A 19,498-nucleotide genomic window follows, 5' to 3' on the forward strand; every position below is an offset into this window, starting at 1 on the left:
TGGAGCAGCCCAGGTTGTGCCTCAAAATCATAAACCATGGAGTGGGTTGGGTTGGGAGGGACCTTAAAGATCATCCCATCCCACCCCTGCTCTGGGCAGGAACACTTTTCACTACCCCAGGTTGTTCCAAGCCCTGTCCAACCTGGCCTGGGACACTCCCAGGGATGGGGCAGCCACAGCTTCTCTGGGCACCTGTGCCAGGGCCTGCCCACCCTCCCAGCCAGGAATTCCTTCCCAATATCCCACCTATCCCTGCCCTCTGGCAGTGGGAAGCCATTCCCTGTGTCCTGTCCCTCCATCCCTTGTCCCTGTCCCTCCCTCCCTTGTCCCTGTCCCTCCATCCCTTGTCCCTGTCCTTCCATCCCTTTTCCCTGTCCCTCCATCCCTTGTCCCTGTCCCTCCATCCCTTGTCCCTGTCCCTCTGTCCCTCCATCCCTGTCCCTCCATCCCTTGTCCCTGTCCCTCCATCCCTTGTCCCTGTCCTTCCATCCCTTGTCCCTGTCCCTCCATCCCTTATCCCTGTCCTTCCATCCCTTGTCCCTGTCCCTCCATCCCTTGTCCCTGTCCTTCCATCCCTTGTCCCTGTCCCTCCACCCCTTGTCCCTGTCCTTCCATCCCTTGTCCCTGTCCCTCCATCCCTTGTCCCTGTCCCTCCATCCCTTGTCCCTGTCCCTCTCCCAGGCTCTGGCATTGAGGGATGTCCTCACAACAACAATCATTTCCAAACCCCAGTTTGCTCATTGCTGTTCCCAGGGAGGTGGTTTGGGATCTTCCCCCTTTTTCCTGTCACTGAGGGAACCAGCAGTGCCTGTTCCTGCTGCTGCAGGTGTGGAAGGACCTACCCTGGGGTGGTGGCAGCACAACATTCCAGCTGTCCCTCCCACACCGACCGGCTCTCCAGTCACAGCTCTGAGATCAATGAGTGCCTCGTGATGGAGTTCTCAGCTGAGATGGTCGAGTCATTTTCTGGGAAGAAATCCAAACAACACTTCAAACGTGTTTGCTTTGTCTTTCAAAAGTGCTGTGAAAAAGGTCAGAGGAAGAGAAGAACAAAATCAGAAGATGGAGTTGTACAAACCCCCCTCAGAGCAGCTCTGGGCAGGGATCCACCAAAACCAGGATCACACCCTCCCAGTTTCCAGAAGTTGTTGCAATAATTTTGCAGGTCAGTTGAGCTTCACATTTGTCAACTGCAGCTACAATAAAACTCAGGATGCTCCGTTCTCTTTCTCTCAGCCAGTCCAAAAAGCAGAAACAGATCCCTGTTTCCAGCAGCTCCCAGAATTCCGGCAGCAAACGACCAGAGAAAGAATTCAGTCTCATTCTTGGGATTCAGTAGTTTGGTTTAATTGTAATTTATCCATCACAGAAGAGGTAAAGGCAACGTTGGTAATGCATGGCCTGATCCTGGAATACACTCATGGAATCCATGGCCTGATCCTGGAATACAAATCCATGACCTTATCCTAAAATACAGACATGCAATCCATGGCCTGATCCTGGAATACAAATCCATGACCTTATCCTAAAATACAGACATGCAATCCATGGCCTGATCCTGGAATACAGACCTGCAATCCATGGCCTGATCCTGGAATACACTCATGGAATCCATGGCCTGATCCTGGAATACAGACCTGCAATCCATGGCCTGATCCTGGAATACACACATGGAATCCATGGCCTGATCCTGGAATACAGACCTGCAATCCATGGCCTGATCCTGGATTACACACATGGAATCCATGGCCTGATCCTGGAATACACACATGGAATCCATGGCCTGATCCTGGAATACACACATGGAATCCATGGCATGATCCTGGAATACAGACCTGCAATCCATGGCCTGATCCTGGAATACACTCATGGAATCCATGACCTGATCCTGGAATACAGACCTGCAATCCATGGCCTGATCCTGGAATACACACATGGACCATGGCCTGATCCTGGAACACAACCCATGACCTTATCCTAAAATACAGACATGGAGTCCATGGCCTGATCCTGGAATACACACATGGATCATGGCCTGATCCTGGAATACACACATGGAATCCATAACCTGTTCCTGCACATCCATCTGCCTTGCCTGGAGCTTTGTCCCACCTTTCTGGGCCAGGAGCAGCTGAAGGAGGAAGGAGCTGAGCTCCCCTTCAAATAGCCCCAGAAAATGGAAACTGGGAAGGATGTAAAGGCTTCATGGGATTCACAAGGATGTCCCACAAGGGTCATGCCCAAGGAAAGCCACAAATACCAGCAGAACCTCCTGCCAGCCCCATGCCAGCCCATCCTGCCAACTGCCCATTGCTTTTAAATGAAATATTTAAACCCAACATGGCAATTTCAGCCCCAGCATCCCCCATTAATGGTGTGGGGGCAGCAGAACAGGAGACAATTTGCAGTGGCTTCACCTTGACCTGCCCTGAGAGCCAACCCTGAGGTCCTGCCTGCCACAGCCAGCACCCCTTGGGAGAGAATCCTGGAATCCAGGAATGGTTTGGGTTGGAAGGGACCTCAAAGCCCCCCCAGTGCCACCCCTGCCATGGGCAGGGACACCTCCCACCAGCCCAGGGTGCTCCAAGCCCTGTCCAACCTGGCCTGGGACACTCCCAGGGATGGGGCAGTCACAGCTTCTCTGGGCACCTCTGCCAGGGTGTGCCCACTCTCCCAGCCAGGAATTCCTTCCCAATATCCCACCTATCCCTCACCAAAACTGTCTTCCCCTGTCCAACCCCCCTGGAGCTGTGGACAAAGCAACAAACCTTTCACTTTATATTTATGTGCCTTAAAACAAAGTGACTTGTTTTAAACAGAGGGGAAATAGTCCCATATTTTACCTTTAAAAGCAGAGAGTGCTGTGGAGTTTGGTGTGTGGTTCCCTCTGAGTCCTGGGCAGGGCTGAGTCAGAGATGCTGATCAGGAAATATTTCCCCTGAGTCACAGCAAACCGGTCCCTCCTTCCTCTCAAGTGCTGAGCTTGTCCTGTCAAACTACAACTCTCAGTCCAAGTTATTTTATGGGCTTTTTTTCGCATAAGTGAGAGAATAAAAAAAAAAAAAAAAAAAAAGGACCCAAGGAACTGTAGCTTGGGCAGAGAACAGACAAACTTCAAGGTGACAGCAAAGAAAAAAGGCAAATTATGGTCTCATTTCCAGAGCAATTCCCTGAGCCACAGGGGGAGTTTCAGGGCTTTGAGCCAGAACTATTGGAGCTGAGTCACCAAAACTCAAATATCAGTGAGTCAGATTGCTCAGAGAGGAGCCCCAGGCTCCCCACTGCGCTCTTAGTCTGTATTAGTTATCATTTCTGAAGGTGTGGATGCTCAGGTTGCTGAAATTTAAGCAGAAAACCACCAGGCAGCAGCTGAAAAATAATTCCTTTGATGTTGTTACCAAGATAAATATCAGTTTAATATATTATATATATATTATATATATTAAATTATATTATAATATAACATAATATAATAATAATATAACACAACATAATAATTATAATGATATAATATAATATAATATAACATAATATAATATATATTACATATTATATAATATTATATTATAATATAACCTAATATAATACAACATAATAATTGTAACATAATATAATATAATATAATACAACATAATTATAATATAATATAATATTATATAATATATAATACGTAATATAATATATAATATTATATATAATATATAAAGTATAATATAATAGAATAGAATACAATACAACATAATATAACCTAATATAATACAACATAATAATTGTAATATAATATAATACAATATAAGTATAATATTATATAATATATAATACATAATATAATATATAATAATATATGTAGTATATAAAATATAATATAATATATTATGTTATAATATAATATAACATAATTTAATATATATTATATTATATTATATTATATTATATTATATTATATTATAACCTAATATAATACAACATAATTTAATATATATTATATTATAATATAACCTAATATAATACAACATAATAATTGTAATATAATATAATATAATACAATACAACATAATTATAATATGATATAATATTATATAATATATAATACATAATATAATATATAATATTATATATAATATATAAAGTATAATATAATATAATATAATACAATACAACATAATATAACCTAATATAATACAACATAATAATTGTAATATAATATAATATTATATAATATATAATGCATAATATAATATATCATATTACATATAATATATAAAATATGATATGATATAATATAATATAATATAAATAAATAATATCAATATATATTTTTCAAACATATTTCATGGAGGTCAAGTGGCCAGAGCAGATCTTACCTCTTAATTATATATATTTTTTTCAAACATATTTCATGGAGTACAAGTGACCAGAGCAGATTTTACCTCTTAAATATATATATATTTTTCAGGCATATTTCATAAAGGACAAATGACCAGAGCAGGTATTACCTTTTAAATAAATATATTTTTCAACCATATTCCAAGGAGGACAAATGACCAGGGCAGGTATTACCTTTTAAATAAATATATTTTTCAACCATATTCCAAGGAGGACAAATGGCCAGGGCAGGGTTTACTTCCCTTTATTAAAAAATATCCTCGGGGCTATAAATTCTTGGACTCTGCTCTTTGTGTGCCAATAAAGGACCAACCGAGGTGTGGGATTAATGACCGTGTGGGGGTGGATCAGCCCAGCAAAGCTTCGGGCACGTTGTGGTGGTTAAAGGTTAACTGGGAGACTGGGCAGAAAGAGGCAGAGCTTTAGTTCTGCTTTGGTTTGGTGGTTTTTTTTTAGCAGGTTGAGAAACTTCCCTTTAACCCTCAGAGCTTCGATCGAATATTGGCTCATTTCTGCTACATGGATTATTGAGGAATAAAAAAAATTTAGGAATAAAATTCCTAAAGGTTGAAATCATACGGATTTTTAGGAATATAAACCACAGGTTATTCAGGGATATAGATTATTTAGGAATAAAATATATATATTCTTTAAAATTTATATTTATACATCTTTAAAGGAATTACCTCCAAAGTGTTATTAAATCCCATTTAATTCGGAAAAAAAAAATCCCAAGACCAGATTATAGAAAAGAGCAGAAATAAAATACATTGATTTCTAATCTAATTAGTGCTTTAAAGATTTGAATCAAGAAATCACAAACCAGAAAAATCACAGCATGGCAACAGTTCATTGCAGGGCAGGTGTTTTCTCCTCCCAAGGAATTCTTTGCCTTTTCAAGTTCATAAAAAAAAAAAGTAAAAAAAAAAATCTCCTTGTCATTTCACCTCAAATTTTAGAAATTTTCCCAAGATTTTTTTTGCCATTTCAAATTAATAAAAAATGTAAAAAAAAAAAAATCTCCTTGTCATTTGACCTCAAATTCTAGAAATTATCCCAAGATTTTTTTTGCCATTTCAAGTTAATAAAAAAAATTTTAAAAAAAATCTCCTTGTCATTTCACCTCAAATTTTAGAAATTCTCCCAAGATTTTTTTTTCCATTTCAAGTTAATAAAAAAAATTTTAAAAATTTCCTTGTCATTTCACCTCAAATTTTAGAAATTTTCCCAAGATTTTTTTTCCCATTTCAAGTCATAAAAATCAAAAAAATTTCTCCCTGTCGTTTCACCTCAAATTCCAGAAATTTGGCTTCAATCTTTTAATTAATCAATGCAGGTTCTGCTTGATATCAGTGACTTTGTTTAGGTCAGCTTGGGCTGGAAAAATCAATATATTTTGGATATAAATATATTAATATTATTATATATTAATATATTTATATTTTATTATATATTAATATATTTATTATATTTATTATCTATTATATAAATATAGTATATTAATATATAATATATAGTATATATTATATACATTACATATTTATTTTATATATTATATTGATACATATAATATACATTATATATATATATAAAATATATAGTTTTTATATATTATATTGATACATATAATATACATTTTATATATATATATATATAATATATTTATATATTATCTATATTGATATATTTATATCCAGAATAGATTTTCTTTCAGGGTTTCTCCCTTTGCACATCCACTTTTTCACTGAAATGAATTCTTGCTCAAGGTATTTGTTTCATCCCTGATAAAAAAAAAAAAAAAAAAAAGAAAAAAAAAGGAAAAAAAGTTAAAAAAAAGGGAAGGAGTCACTGTGAGAAAACACGTGGAATTTAATTAAGAATTAAATTGGAATATAATTTGTTGACAGGAGATAGAATGTCATTATCCCACCAAAACCCAAACCCAACCCGGAGTTTTCTCAAATTTGGAGGATTTGAAAGGGTCTCACCAAAGGGATGGTTGGGCTCAGGCAAGCTGGGACTTGGAACAGGGAAGGAACAGTGGAGGACTCTTTGCCATGAGAGACTGGACATGGATTTAGGAAACAACTTTCCAGCCTGGCTCTCAGGGCTCCCAGAGGAGCTCAGAGCTGTCCCAGGAGGGTGAGGGGAGCTGGGACACCCCGGGAATGCTCTGGGTGGAGCACCCCGGGAATGCTCTGGGTGGAAAAACCCGGGAATGCGCTGGGTGGAACCCCCTGGGAATGCTCTGGGTGGGACACCCCGGGAATGCTCTGGGTGGAACACCCTGGGAATGCTCTGAGTGGAAAAGCCCGGGAATGCTCTGGATGAGAAACCTCGGGAATGCTCTGGATGGGACACCCTGGGAAGGCTCTGAGTGGGACACCCTGGGAAGGCTCTGGGTGGGACACCCTGGGAAGGCTCTGGGTGGGACACCCCGGGAATGCTCTGGGTGGAAAAGCCCGGGAATGCTCTGGATGAGAAACCTCGGCAATGCTCTGGATGGAACACCCCGGGAAGGCTCTGGGTGTAAAAGTCCGGGAATGCTCTGGGTGGAACACCCCGGGAATGCTCTGGGTGGGACACCCCGGGAATGCTCCGGGTGGAACACCCCAAGAAGTCTCTGGATGGAACACCCCAGGAATACTCTGGGTGAGACACCCCGGGAAGTCTCTGGGTGGGACACCCCAGGAAGGCTCTAGATGGAACACCCTGGGAATGCTCTGGGTGGAACACCCTGGGAATGCTCTGGGTGGGACACCCTGGGAATGCTCTGGATGGAACATCCCAGAAAGGCTCTAGATGGAACACCCTGGGAATGCTCTGGGTGGAACACCCAGGGAAGGCTCTGGATGGAACCCCCTGGGAATGCTCTGGGTGGAACACCCTGGGAATGCTCTGGGTGGAACACCCCAGGATGGCTCTGGATGGAACCCCCTGGGAATGCTCTGGGTGGGACACCCAGGGAAGGCTCTGGATGGAACACCCCAGGATGGCTCTGGATGGAACACCCTGGGAATGCTCTGGGTGGAACACCCTGGGAATGCTCTGGATGGACCACCTCTGGGAATGCTCTGGGTGGAACCCTCTGGGAATGCTCTAAGTGGGACACCCCAGGAAGTCTCTGGGTGGAACCCCCTGGGAATGCTCTGGGTGGAACACCCTGGGAATGCTCTAGGTGGGACACCCTGGGAATGCTCTGGGTGGGACAGCCCGGGAAGGCTCTGGGTGGAACACCCTGGGAAGTCTCTGGGTGGGACACCCCAGGAAGGCTCTGGGTGGAACACCCTGGGAATGCTCTGGATGGAACCCCCTGGGAATGCTCTGGGTGGGACAGCCCGGGAATGCTCTGGGTGGAACACCCAGGGAAGTCTCTGAGTGGAACACCCAGGGAAGGCTCTGGGTGGAACACCCCAGGAAGACTCTTGGTGAAACACCCCGGGAAGGCTCTGGATGAAACCCCCTGGGAATGCTCTGGGTGGGACAGCCCGGGAAGTCTCTGGGTGGAACACTCTGGGAAGGCTCTGGGTGGAACACCCAGGGAATGCTCTGGGTGAAACACCCCGGGAAGGCTCTGGGTGAGTCCAGAGCCGGGATCTGGAGAGTGACTCTTTGCCAAGGATCATAAATCACCAGCCAACAATCCCTGCCGCCCTTTGCCAGCCTGGCTTTGTGGTAACTATGGCAACAGCTCTCCCCCAGCCCAAAGTTCAATGATTTTACACTTTTATTGCCACTGCTGTTCACTCCAGGTTTACCAGGGTGACAGTCTACGAGTGCCACGAGCAGTGCCCGGGTGGCGGGCAGGAAACCAGCCCGTGGTAGGTGGGCTAAGGGAAGGGAATCTCCTCACCTGGTGGGAAAACCTTGGACAAGATGCCCTCCAGAAAGAAAACAGCCATGTTTGGGGGTGCCTTCCTTGCCTGTGTGTCGTCCTTTGTGCTGATCTGCGTGGCACTGGGCACCCAGCGGTGGGTGAGCAGCGACGTGCGCTTCACCCGCGCCGACACCAGCGTCACCATCAGCCTCGACTACGGCCTCTTCCAGGGCACCTGTGAGCAGTTTGTCGAGGCAGGACTGCAGGTATCCAAAAAGACATTCCAAGGTGAGTGGTGTTACACCTGGAAACGGATCTGAGAGGAGCAGAATGGGTTAGGTTGGAAGGGACCTGAAAGCCCATCCAGTGTCACCCTGTGCCATGGGCAGGGACACCTTCACCAGCCCAGGGTGCTCCAAGCCCTGTCCAGCCAGGGATGGGGCAGCCACAGCTTCTCTGGGCACCCTGTGCCAGGGCCTGCCCACCCTCACAGCCACGAGTTCCTTCCCAATATCCATCCAAACCTAAGATCTCCTGGGGTGAACATCAGACCTGCAGCTCATTCTCATATTCTGTAACTGTGATACTTTCAATGAGATCAACTGTAAAACAGTCTGGGGACTTAAGTGGTATAAAATAAAACCCCCCAAAAGCACAGAAATGCATTCTTGACAATAACAACTTATTTTAATAACCTGTATAATTACCTTGTCCCTTTTGGAACGAGGGAGAAATAAAGAATGGGAATTTTCTGTAAAATTGATTTTCATTTTCAGAGTCTCTCAGTGAGGAACAGAAAAGCAACACTTACCACTTTATTAAGGGATTTACAGACCTAATTCATCTTCCAGCAATTCCTTTAATTTCCTTATGTTAATTGTATTGTTTGATTTAAAACAACTTCCACCTGCTACCAAATTGTCATCATTTTATAAAAAAAATGGGTTTTAAGGCTGCTGAAGGAAAAAGAACAGAACATGTAAAACAACACCCCAAGGTAGATAAGCCCGGAAGCTGTTGCAGGGATCAAGGGTTTGCACTTGTTTCATCTGTCTTGCTGTCTCACCAAGTTCAAAGCAATAATGCTGATGACAAATGTGAGAGGGGAAAAAAGCCAGTCAAAGGAAATCTAAGAAAAATTGGAAGAGGGGGTCAAACGGTTTTGAAAGACAAGATACAGATTTAAGTTAGACACAAGAAGAATGTTTTTACAATTATGGTGTTAAAGGAATACATTTTTGTATAGTTATAGTGGTAAAATGCTGGCACAGGTGCCCAGAGAAGCTGTGGCTGCCCCATCCCTGGGAGTGTCCCAGGCCAGGCTGGACAGGGCTTGGAGCAGCCTGGACTGGTGGGAGGTGTCCCTGCCCATGGCAGGGGTGGCACTGGGTGGGCTTTGAGGTCCCTCCCAACCCAAACAATTCCAGGATTCCATGTGCTGGTTTATATTGGATTTTGGGAAGGAATTCCTGGCTGGGAAGGTGGGCAGGCCCTGGCACAGGTGCCCAGAGAAGCTGTGGCTGCCCCATCCCTGGGAGTGTCCCAGGCCAGGTTGGACAGGGCTTGGAGCACCCTGGGCTGGTGGGAGGTGTCCCTGCCCGGGGCAGGGGTGGCACTGGGTGGGCTTTGAGGTCCCTCCCAACCCAAACCATTCTGTGATTCTGAGATACTTCAATAAATACCTTATTTCTTTGGTGGGCTGCTGTGGGATGTCCCATCCCAGAGGAGCCACCAAGGCAGGGCCCAGCAGGTCTAAGCCTGCAGGTGGTTCCCATCTCCCAGGTGGTTCCCATCTCCAAGGTGGTTCCCATATCCCAGGTGGTTCCCATCTCCAAGGCTGTTCCCATCTCCTAGGTGGTTCCCATCTCCAAGGTGGTTCCCATATCCCAGGTGGTTCCCATCTCCCAAGTGGTTCCCATCTCCCAAGTGGTTTCCATCTCCAAGGTGGTTCCCATCTCCAAGGTGGTTCCCATCTCCAAGGTGGTTCCCATATCCCAGGTGGTTCCCATATCCCAGGTGGTTCCCATCTCCAAGGTGGTTCCCATCTCCAAGGTGGTTCCCATATCCCAGGTGGTTCCCATCTCCAAGGCTGTTCCCATCTCCCAGGTCTTTCCCAGCTTAATTGATTACAGAAACTGTACCTGTCCAACCAGGCTCCCGAATTCCCATGGTGGCAAAGCTGTGTTACCCAAGCCAGTTCCCAGGAGAACATCTGTGGTGCCATGAGAGCCTGGGCACAGCAGCATTCCCAGCAAAACATGGAGCTGGATCGAGACTGTCACGTCACAAATACAGAACCAGGAGTCAGTTCAACCTGGTTGTTTACAGTCCCATCAGAATAATCACAGGGATTTTTAGAAGAGTAAATATGCATTAATAAAACTGGTTTATATGTGGTTTGGCACCCCATGGCAGTTGGCTCCAGCCCCAGACCTTGTGCCACGTGGGCAGCTCTTGCTGCTTTTAATTGGGCTCCCTGTGAGACCTGGAGTTCAGATTGCAGGGAGAGGACACAGCCTGACTGCAGTTCAGGGCTTGTGTCTTGCCTTTGTGTGTACAACAGCTCACACAACCCAGTCCCAGGGCCTGGGTGTCACCAGCAGATGGGTTTTAATTAGAATTGATGAGAAGGACTCACAAAACACTGAAGGGTTTCAGCTCTTGCATGTCTGAGGGCATCTCAGTGGTGCTGGGCTTTCCCCCTCCAGATTGCTGTTTTAATTTATGAGATGTTGAAATGGCATTTACAAAATGATACCTCCATTCTCTCACATCAGTTATTTCAGGAGGAACCAAACAAGGGAGTTCCAGGAGCTGTGAGTTCCTTCCCACAGCAGCTGAAGGCAAGGGATGCTGTAAGAATGCTCCAAAGTTGGGGTTACCCTCATCCCTCCCTGCCTCAGTCTGGCAAATATGAACTGATTGGAAATGAATGCTTAGACTCTGTACTAGGCATGATTTTTACATTTTATATTATCATTAAAGGAAGAAATTCTGCTCTGGGAGGGTGGGCAGGCCCTGGCACAGGTTGCCCAGAGAAGCTGTGGCTGCCCCATCCCTGGAGGTGGAACTGGATAGTCCCAATGGTCCCTTCCAACCCAAACCAGTGGGTGATTCTATTCCATTTATACTTGAAATAGGAAAAGTACTTCACAAATTGTATACACAGGATTTTTTAAATTCACCCAGTCAGGTCCTCCTAAGACAATAAATGTCTTGTCTTTGCTGATATTCTTAAGTAAATTGATTTTCTGTTTTCTGAAGAAATGAAGTGCTGTGCTCTCCCCACTCTTATGTTTCAGGCACCAGAAGGACGGGTGGAAAACATCCTTTTAAATCCCAGTGTGGTCTGTCCCTGGCTGGCCCTGCTGTGCCCCCCATGGGTGTTGCTCCAGTGGCACTGGCATATTTGGGTGTGAGAAGAGTAGGATGGAAATCATGGAAGAGCAAATCAAAGGTTGGGGATAGGGAATATTTGGTAGCAATGGCCCAGCTTGGCTTTTACCAATGGCCACTCAAAAGCTCAGCAGAGCCTTTACAAAAAAATAAACTTGTTTTTGGAGAAACCACAGCACTAGAAGAAATTTCTGAGAGTAGAGATGAAGGACAAGCAAAGGAAGAAGGTTTGTGCCCTGCCCAGTCAGGAGGTCTCTTTAGAGACTGCCAGAACAGCCTCAATAGAGCAATAAATGCCAAGAGCCACTGCTCAGGCTCAGGGCATGAAGGGGCTGGCAGAGTGCAAAAGTTAATTAATAACATTAATAGTTAAATTAATTTAATAAATTTATTAAATTAAGAAATAAATAAAAAACCTACTAACTGATAAATAAATAAATTTAATAAATTAATAGTTATTTTATCTCCTTCAGGAGCTGTTTTAATGATTTCTCTTGGAAAAGAACCACCTATGAACTGAATTAAGAAACGATCAAATCCAATGGAGAAAGAATAAAATCCATTTCCTTGAGGGGTCCCTGTATCAGTTTGTAACAGTCTGTAAGAACTTGTTTCCAGCTCTGCTGGTGGCCACGGAGGAGTTGGGCAAAGCCCAGGAAGGGGCACACCCAGAGAGTCCTGGAACCTCAAGATTACCCAACTATTGGCAACCAGCAAGGCCAACAACACATGAGGAAAGCTTGGAAATTTGCTGTGAGCAGAGAGGAATCAGTTCACTTTCTAACTTATAATACTTAACAATAAAAATTCCAGCAATTTGTCATCACCAGTTTCCAGGGATCTCCTGAAAACTGGGAAGTTCAGTTGAACTCTGCTTGGGGCTTTTTGTTTGCTTGGTCTTTTTTTTTTTAATGAACAATTATCAGAGTGTCACAAGTGATCAGAGAGCTCATCAAAGCTGCCAGATCAGCAGGGCTTGGGAGGCTCCCTCAGGTCTGGAGAAGTTTGGGAAATTCTGTCCTAACATGTAAGAGTTAAGGATGGGAAAAACCCAACCCAAACCAAAGCCAAAACAAACAAAAATCCAAACAAAAAAACCAACCAAACAAACAAAAAAAAACCAAAAAACCCAAACAAAAAAAAAAACCAAAAACCAAAACCAAAAACAAACAAAAACAAAACAAACAAAAAAAAAACAAAAAAACAAAAAAACAAAAAAAAAAAAACAAAAAACCAAAAAAAACCAAAAAAAACCAAGAAACCCAAACCAAAACAAAAAAAAAAACAAAAACAAAAACCAAAACCAAAAACAAACAAAAACAAAACAAAACAAAAAAAAAAACCAAAACAAAAAAAAACAAAAAAAACCAAAAAAAACCCAAAAAAACAAAAAAAAACCACAAAAAACCCAACCAAAAAAAACAGAAAAAAAACCAAAAAAAAAACAAAAAAAACCCAAAAAACAAAAAAAACACAAAAAACCAACAAAAAAACAGAAAAAAAACCAAACCAAAAAAAAACCAAAAAAAACCCCAAAACAACAACAAAAAAAACCCAAAAAAACAAAAAAACAAAAAAAACCCCAAACGAACAAACCAAAACAAATAAGCAAACAAACAAAATATAAAAAAAGAAGATACAGGAAAATAAGGAGAGACCTGGGCAGGGCAAACCCCTCCGTTTTCATCCCCCAGTGAGGTTATTTTACACTGATGCTGCAGGTTAGTGCTGCCCTCCCTCAGCCACATCAGCTCCTTCACTTTGCACAGGCTGCTTTATTTAGGGGGGAAAATAAATCCTCTGCCAGGAAAACAACATTTCCTTGCAAACCTTCAGCCTTGTGCTGCTTTGACGAGCTGGAGGCAGCCAAAGTGCCATCCCCGGAGCTGCTGATCCCTGTCACAGATAAACAAGATCAATTAGGGGCTGCAGGAGGTGTCACCACTCGATCCTGGAGATGTTCCCGGGGATAAAATGAAGTGGGGCTGCCAGGGGGGAATTACACAAGCCTGGCTGGGCTCCAGGCTTATTTCTGGTGCAACAAATCCCTCCGAGGTGCTGGCCAGGCTGCTCCAGGCAGAGTGCAGGGCCAGCCAGCAGCAGGTCCCTCCCATTTCATGGAGTGACAGCCCCTTCGTGCCATTTTTTCCTATTTTTCCATGAAAATTGCTTCAATTTGCAGCTGATTTCCATAACACGCCCTTACCTGTGGTGCCTCAGACAGCAACTTCCACCTGCAGTCTTTACATAAAATGAGAGAGGTTCTCCTTTTCCTCTCCAGCTTCCCAATAGCTCCTGTTTTTATGATGTTTATTTCTCTTTATGGGATTGTTACTTTTTTTTCCTGTCATTTCTCCCACTTAGGCACTGCCTGAACACTTTGCAGGAAAGGCTTTGTGTTAAATCAGAATAGAAGGGATTTTCCTCCAGATGTCTGTCCATCCCAGCACCCGTTTGGACAGAGCTGGAGAACATTTGTTCCAACATCAGGGACATATTCTGGTTTCCTTTTCAGCCTTTTAATTGAAAGGAAGAATCCAATATATCTCAATGCAGCCACTCTGCAGTTACACTTGGAGGATATTGTGTCTTGTTATCAGCAACCTGGGGAATAAATGGAAGGATTTAGGCAATAAAAAGAGCCTTGGTGACAGTCCTGGAAGGGTTGAACACGTGCCATGGACATATGGCCAGACACTCCTGCAGGTCCAGAAGCTGCAGAGGGCAGTGCCCTGTGGGTATCAACTGCAATGAGCTGGAGCAAAAGGGAGAGGGAGCAGGGTCTGATTCCTTGGCACGTGGCCTTGGCAGTGGAGACCTTGAGAACAGGGCAGGGGTGAACCCAGGGCCACCATGTGGGCACAGAGCCCAGCCCTGTGGGAGCCACAACTTCCCTTTACCCAGGCACAGAATCACAGGATCGTTTGGGTTGGAAAAGACCTCCAAGATCCTCCCGTCCACCCTGTGCCCAATGCCCACCTTGTCACCAATGTCACCACCATCACCACTAATCCCTGTCCCCAGGTGCCACCAGTGTCACCACTAACCCCTGTCCCCAGGTGCCACCAGTGTCACCACTAACCCCTGTCCCCAGGTGCCACCAGTGTCACCTCTAACCCCTGTCCCCAGGTGCCACCACCATCACCGCTAACCCCTGTCCCCAGGTGCCACCAGTGTCACCACTAACCCCTGTCCCCAGGTGCCACCAGTGTCACCTCTAACCCCTGTCCCCAGGTGCCACCACCATCACCGCTAACCCCTGTCCCCAGGTGCCACCAGTGTCACCACTAACCCCTGTCCCCAGGTGCCACCAGTGTCACCTCTAACCCCTGTCCCCAGGTACCACCACCATCACCATTAACCCCTGTCCCCAGGTGCCACCAGTGTCACCACTAACCCCTGTCCCCAGGTACCACCACCATCACCATTAACCCCTGTCCCCAGATGCCACCAGTGTCACCACTAATCCACGTCCCCAGGTGCCACCACCATCACCACTAACCCCTGTCCCCAGGTGCCACCAGTGTCACCACTAACCCCTGTCCCCATGTGCCACCAGTGTCACCACTAACCCACGTCCCCAGGTGCCACCAGTGTCACCACTAACCCCTGTCCCCAGGTGCCACCAGTGTCACCACTAACCCACGTTCCCAGGTGCCACCAGTGTCACCACTAACCCCTGTCCCCAGGTGCCACATCCACACATCTTTTGAACACTTCCAGGCCTGGGGACTCCACCACTGCCCTGGGCAGCTGTGCCAGTGTCCGCCCACCCTTTTTAGTGAATAGTTTTTCCTAATATCCAATCCAAAGCTCCCCTGGCACAGCCTGAGGCCGTGTCCTCTCCTCCTGCCCTTCTCCATGCTGATCCCACTCTTCCAGTTGCAGATTCCCTGAGCAGCACCAAGACCAGAAGCACCAACGTTGCCGTTGTGGTGGTCCTGGTGCTCAGTTTGCTGAGCTCCCTGCTGAGCTCTGGCTTCACCTGCACCAACACTCTCAGCAACCCCTACCAGACATTCCTGGGACCCATCGGAGTCTACACCTGGAATTCCACATGTGGTGAGTGACAGACCCCATCCCATGGATGAATGCTTTGATCCCAAGTTTCCTGGGACACTGAAAAGCACCTTTTAAATAGCAGGAAAATTTCTGTTCAGTGGGTTTGGTTTTTAACTGTGTTTTCTGGGGCACTGAAAAGCACCTTTTAAATAGCAGGAAAATTTCTGTTCAGTGGGTTTGGTTTTTAACTGTGTTTTCTGGGGCACTGAAAAGCACCTTTTAAACACCAAGAAAATTTTATTCTATAGTAGCAAAATGGTATTTATGTAATAGTACATATGGGGAGGCAGCAGTTGGGAGGGCTGAGCCATGGCAAAAATTAGTTCTTTCTCTCTAAAAAACCCACTTTGACAGATCAAAATTAGGGATTTTAAGCAAAAAAAAAAAATCAAAAAGTTAGAGACTGAGTTATTAGAGCCTGAGCCCTGTCAGAGGGTTCAAGGCCAGGTCCATCTGGTTGGCTGCTCCCAACTCACCCTCCTGCCCTCCTCATGCCATGGCACTGACTGCAGCTCCCACACTCCCTTTGTCTCAAGAGGATTGTGTGTTCCTCTAATAATAGGTTGGCACTTGAATAATCTCCTTTTAAAGCATCTGATTGGAGGGCACTTCAGCAAGGGGATTTTATCCTTCCAAAGCTCTCCAGGTCTGAGGTTGGGAGGGACGTGTGTCCCCAGCAGCACCATCTCAACCAGACCATGGTGGGAAGGGAACTGTGGGGATAAACTTTGTCTCAATCACAGCAAGAACAGGTGGAGGTGTGAAACTCCCCCTTTTGAACACACCACATGAACAGAGGTGCTGAAACAGCTGTGAAATGCAGCAGGAGAAGTGAACAAAAACCTGAGATAAACAATTATCCACCTCTGAGACAAGCAGGTTGTTGTCCTCTTACATAAGAAGGTTGTTCCTTCCCTGAGCACCCCAAAACTGCAAGCCCTGACCTGAAATGAAAGGACTTTGGACTTGCCAAAATAAATATTGGTGAGAAAACCAAGCCTGGTGCTGGCTGAGGGTTGTGGTTACTTTGTGCAGCTCCAAGTGCTGTGACCTGGAAGGCTGTTTTGCTGGGGGTGTGTTTTTCTGAACAATCACACATCATTTCATGGGTGAGGTTGTCTTGGAGGCTCTTAATTCTCCTACCAGATGGTCTGAAAGTCCTCCTGAAAAAAAAAACAAAAACCTGAGCCTGTTTCAGGGTGAACTTGTGGAGGATCATGAACCTGGAGGAAAGGAATGGAACAATTTCATTAGCATGATGAAAACAGAGATGGAAAAACATTATTTAGTGAAATGTCAAAGTAACTGAACTCCTTTTCCACTTGGAAGGCTCTAAGCAAGAGATATAGATAAATAGATATAGATGATATAGATTAGATATAGATATAAAGAAGACATTGAATTTTGGCTCAGCACAGAGTCATCAAATAATTTGAGTTGGAGAGAACACGAGGTCTCTAATTTAAGCTCTTCAGCAAAACTGAGCCAGCCCTGAACACCCCCAGGTTTTATCCAGCTGTGATGGTGCCCACCCCATGGGCTCTCATATCAAATAATCTACAGGTCACCAAAGGGGTGACTGCATTATATTCATCAGCCCTAAATTCAGTGTTAAAAAATGTTAAATTAAATTTTCTAAGAATAATCAGTGAGAAACCAGCAATTTTAGCAAAAGATAGAGTTGAAACACCTGGTGGGACAAAAATTCTCAAAGTCCCCTTTTAATTGGCTAAAGGAAAATATTAATCTTTGTCCTGGGGCAGGGATTTAACCAATTCAAGGTGACTATTTAAGCAATTCAAGGTGACTATTTAAGCAATTCAAGGTGACTATTTCCAAGGAGCTGTACAAATATCTCTGTGGTTTCATGTTTAATGTTTGTATTCATGTTTTCCAGGAATCCTCATCCTTCTAGCCATGATCCTTTTCCCTGTGAACATACAAGCCCACAACCTGTCTGAGGAACTGTCCCATGGATGTTCTACCTCCCTGGAGGAGCACATCAGCTCTGAGCACACCTATGGATATTCCTACTGGATCCTGCTGCTCATCCTTGCCCTGAACGTTGCTTCTCTCACCATCATCTACTTCTATGACCACGCAAGATACTCTAAGAAGAAAGAGCAGGAAAGGCCCATTGAAAATGCACCAAAGGATGGGATTCTGTTTTAAGGACACCACGGAAAAGAGGGTGCAAAGGAAAAGGACTGTTTAATGTGGACAACCAATTCCCCTTCAGACTGAACTCCCTGTGCTTCAGTTAATTTGCTTTGAAGACATCAAGGTCTGTTTTGGTTTCAGCTGCTTCTGCTCCAGCCTTTGGGTCTGAGCAGGAAGATCAAAGGCTGGTTTAGTTGTGGATGTGACTTGGGATCTGGAGGGGCAGCAGGACTGCCAAGACCTCCTGGGCTGCAGAGAAATAAATGGGCACTGAGGGTGGTGCTTCTCCTTGTCCTGTCTCTGCTCAGGGACCTCCTCCTGCAGGTCCCTGTGGAGCTGCCCAGTGACCACAGGCAGGAGTGTGAGCTCTGGGGGACAAAGCCCACAGAAGACAGTGGTGGGTTCTCCAGCCCTGGAGGGATTTCAGAGTCATGTGGATGTGCCACCTGTTCGTGGTGGCCTTGGCTGTGCTGGGTTTATGGTTGGACTTGATGATAAAGAGCTTTTCCAACCTGAGCAACTCTATCATTCTATGGCAGCAGAGAAGCTCAGTTATTAATTGGTAGAAACACTGGGAAAATCCTGTTCCTGGCTATTTATAGACCTTTGGTTGCTGCCAAGAGCAAAGGGCAAAGCCACACCTGGGGCAGGCGTGCCCATCCCTCACCCACACGCTGCCCAGGCTGTCACCCTGCCCTGCCACAGAGTGCCAACATTAGCAGGGATGATTTATGGGCAGCACCACCCCTCTGCCAGTTTAATTAGTATTTAATGTGCACACAGAGACACACAACTGTAGAGCTGCCCACAAGAGGGGCATCTCCTCTCCTGTTCCCCCAGGGGACAGCGAGCAGATCAGTGTGACCTTGGGACAGAAGGTCACCATGCAAACCATGCTCAGCACCTTCTGCTCCTCTGCACCCAGGAAAGCTGCTTTGTGTTCCTTTAAAAAGGAAGAAAAGCCTCATCTTCCTTCACAGTACAACTGGCACAGTCAAGCTCAGTGTCTGTCCTGTGATACAAGAGGTGCTTGTGGAGATGAAAAAGCATTTTGAAGAAGGAATGAAAAGATACAAGAGGTGCCCTCTCACTATTTATGTCAGAAAATAAAGTTTCAAGGTGAAAACCCCCAACACTTTCCACAGCTGCTTTTTCAAAGGAATCCAGACAGGGATTTTCCATCCTGCTGATGTGTTTGGCTCAAAGTGTGATGAGGGCAGAGTGGGGAGAAATTAAAACTAAAAGAGGGTTTCTAACACCTGAAGTCAAGTCAAGGAGGGATGGCACGTGCTCTGCAGTGCTGGCACAGGCCTGCCTGGCACTGCCTGGCACTGCTGCAGTGAAACCCTCGGGGGCCAGGCTGGCAAAAAAGCCAAACATTCAACAGTTGTGCTTTGGTTGTAAAACTTTTCCTCGATTTCAGCTGTCAGTGCTTGGCCCAGCCAGCACCCACCCCATGGCACTGACACCCACCCCATGGTGCTCACACTCATCCCGTGGCACTGACACCCACCACATTGCACTCACACCCACCCCGTGTCACTCACACCAGCACTGACACCCACCCCATGGCACTGACACTCATCCCATGGCACTGACACTCACCCCATGGCAGCCACACCCACCCCATGGCACTGACACCCACCCCATGGTGCTCACACTCATCCCGTGGCACTG

At 45.3% G+C, this 19,498-nt stretch overlaps 1 protein-coding gene across 1 annotated transcript; it reads left to right on the plus strand.

The window, feature by feature from the left end:
• The first annotated feature begins 8,138 nt into the window (after positions 1-8,138).
• Positions 8,139-18,946, plus strand: CLRN3 (clarin 3). The gene is made up of 3 exons (XM_071563813.1): positions 8,139-8,491; positions 15,482-15,661; positions 17,559-18,946. Exons 1-3 carry the CDS (start codon positions 8,263-8,265, stop codon positions 17,831-17,833), a joined length of 684 nt encoding a protein of 227 aa, XP_071419914.1. The 5' UTR covers positions 8,139-8,262; the 3' UTR covers positions 17,834-18,946.
• Positions 18,947-19,498: the final 552 nt, after the last annotated feature.

This window comes from Pithys albifrons, chromosome 9 (genome assembly GCF_047495875.1).
Source record: "Pithys albifrons albifrons isolate INPA30051 chromosome 9, PitAlb_v1, whole genome shotgun sequence".
Lineage (NCBI taxonomy): Eukaryota > Metazoa > Chordata > Aves > Passeriformes > Thamnophilidae > Pithys > Pithys albifrons.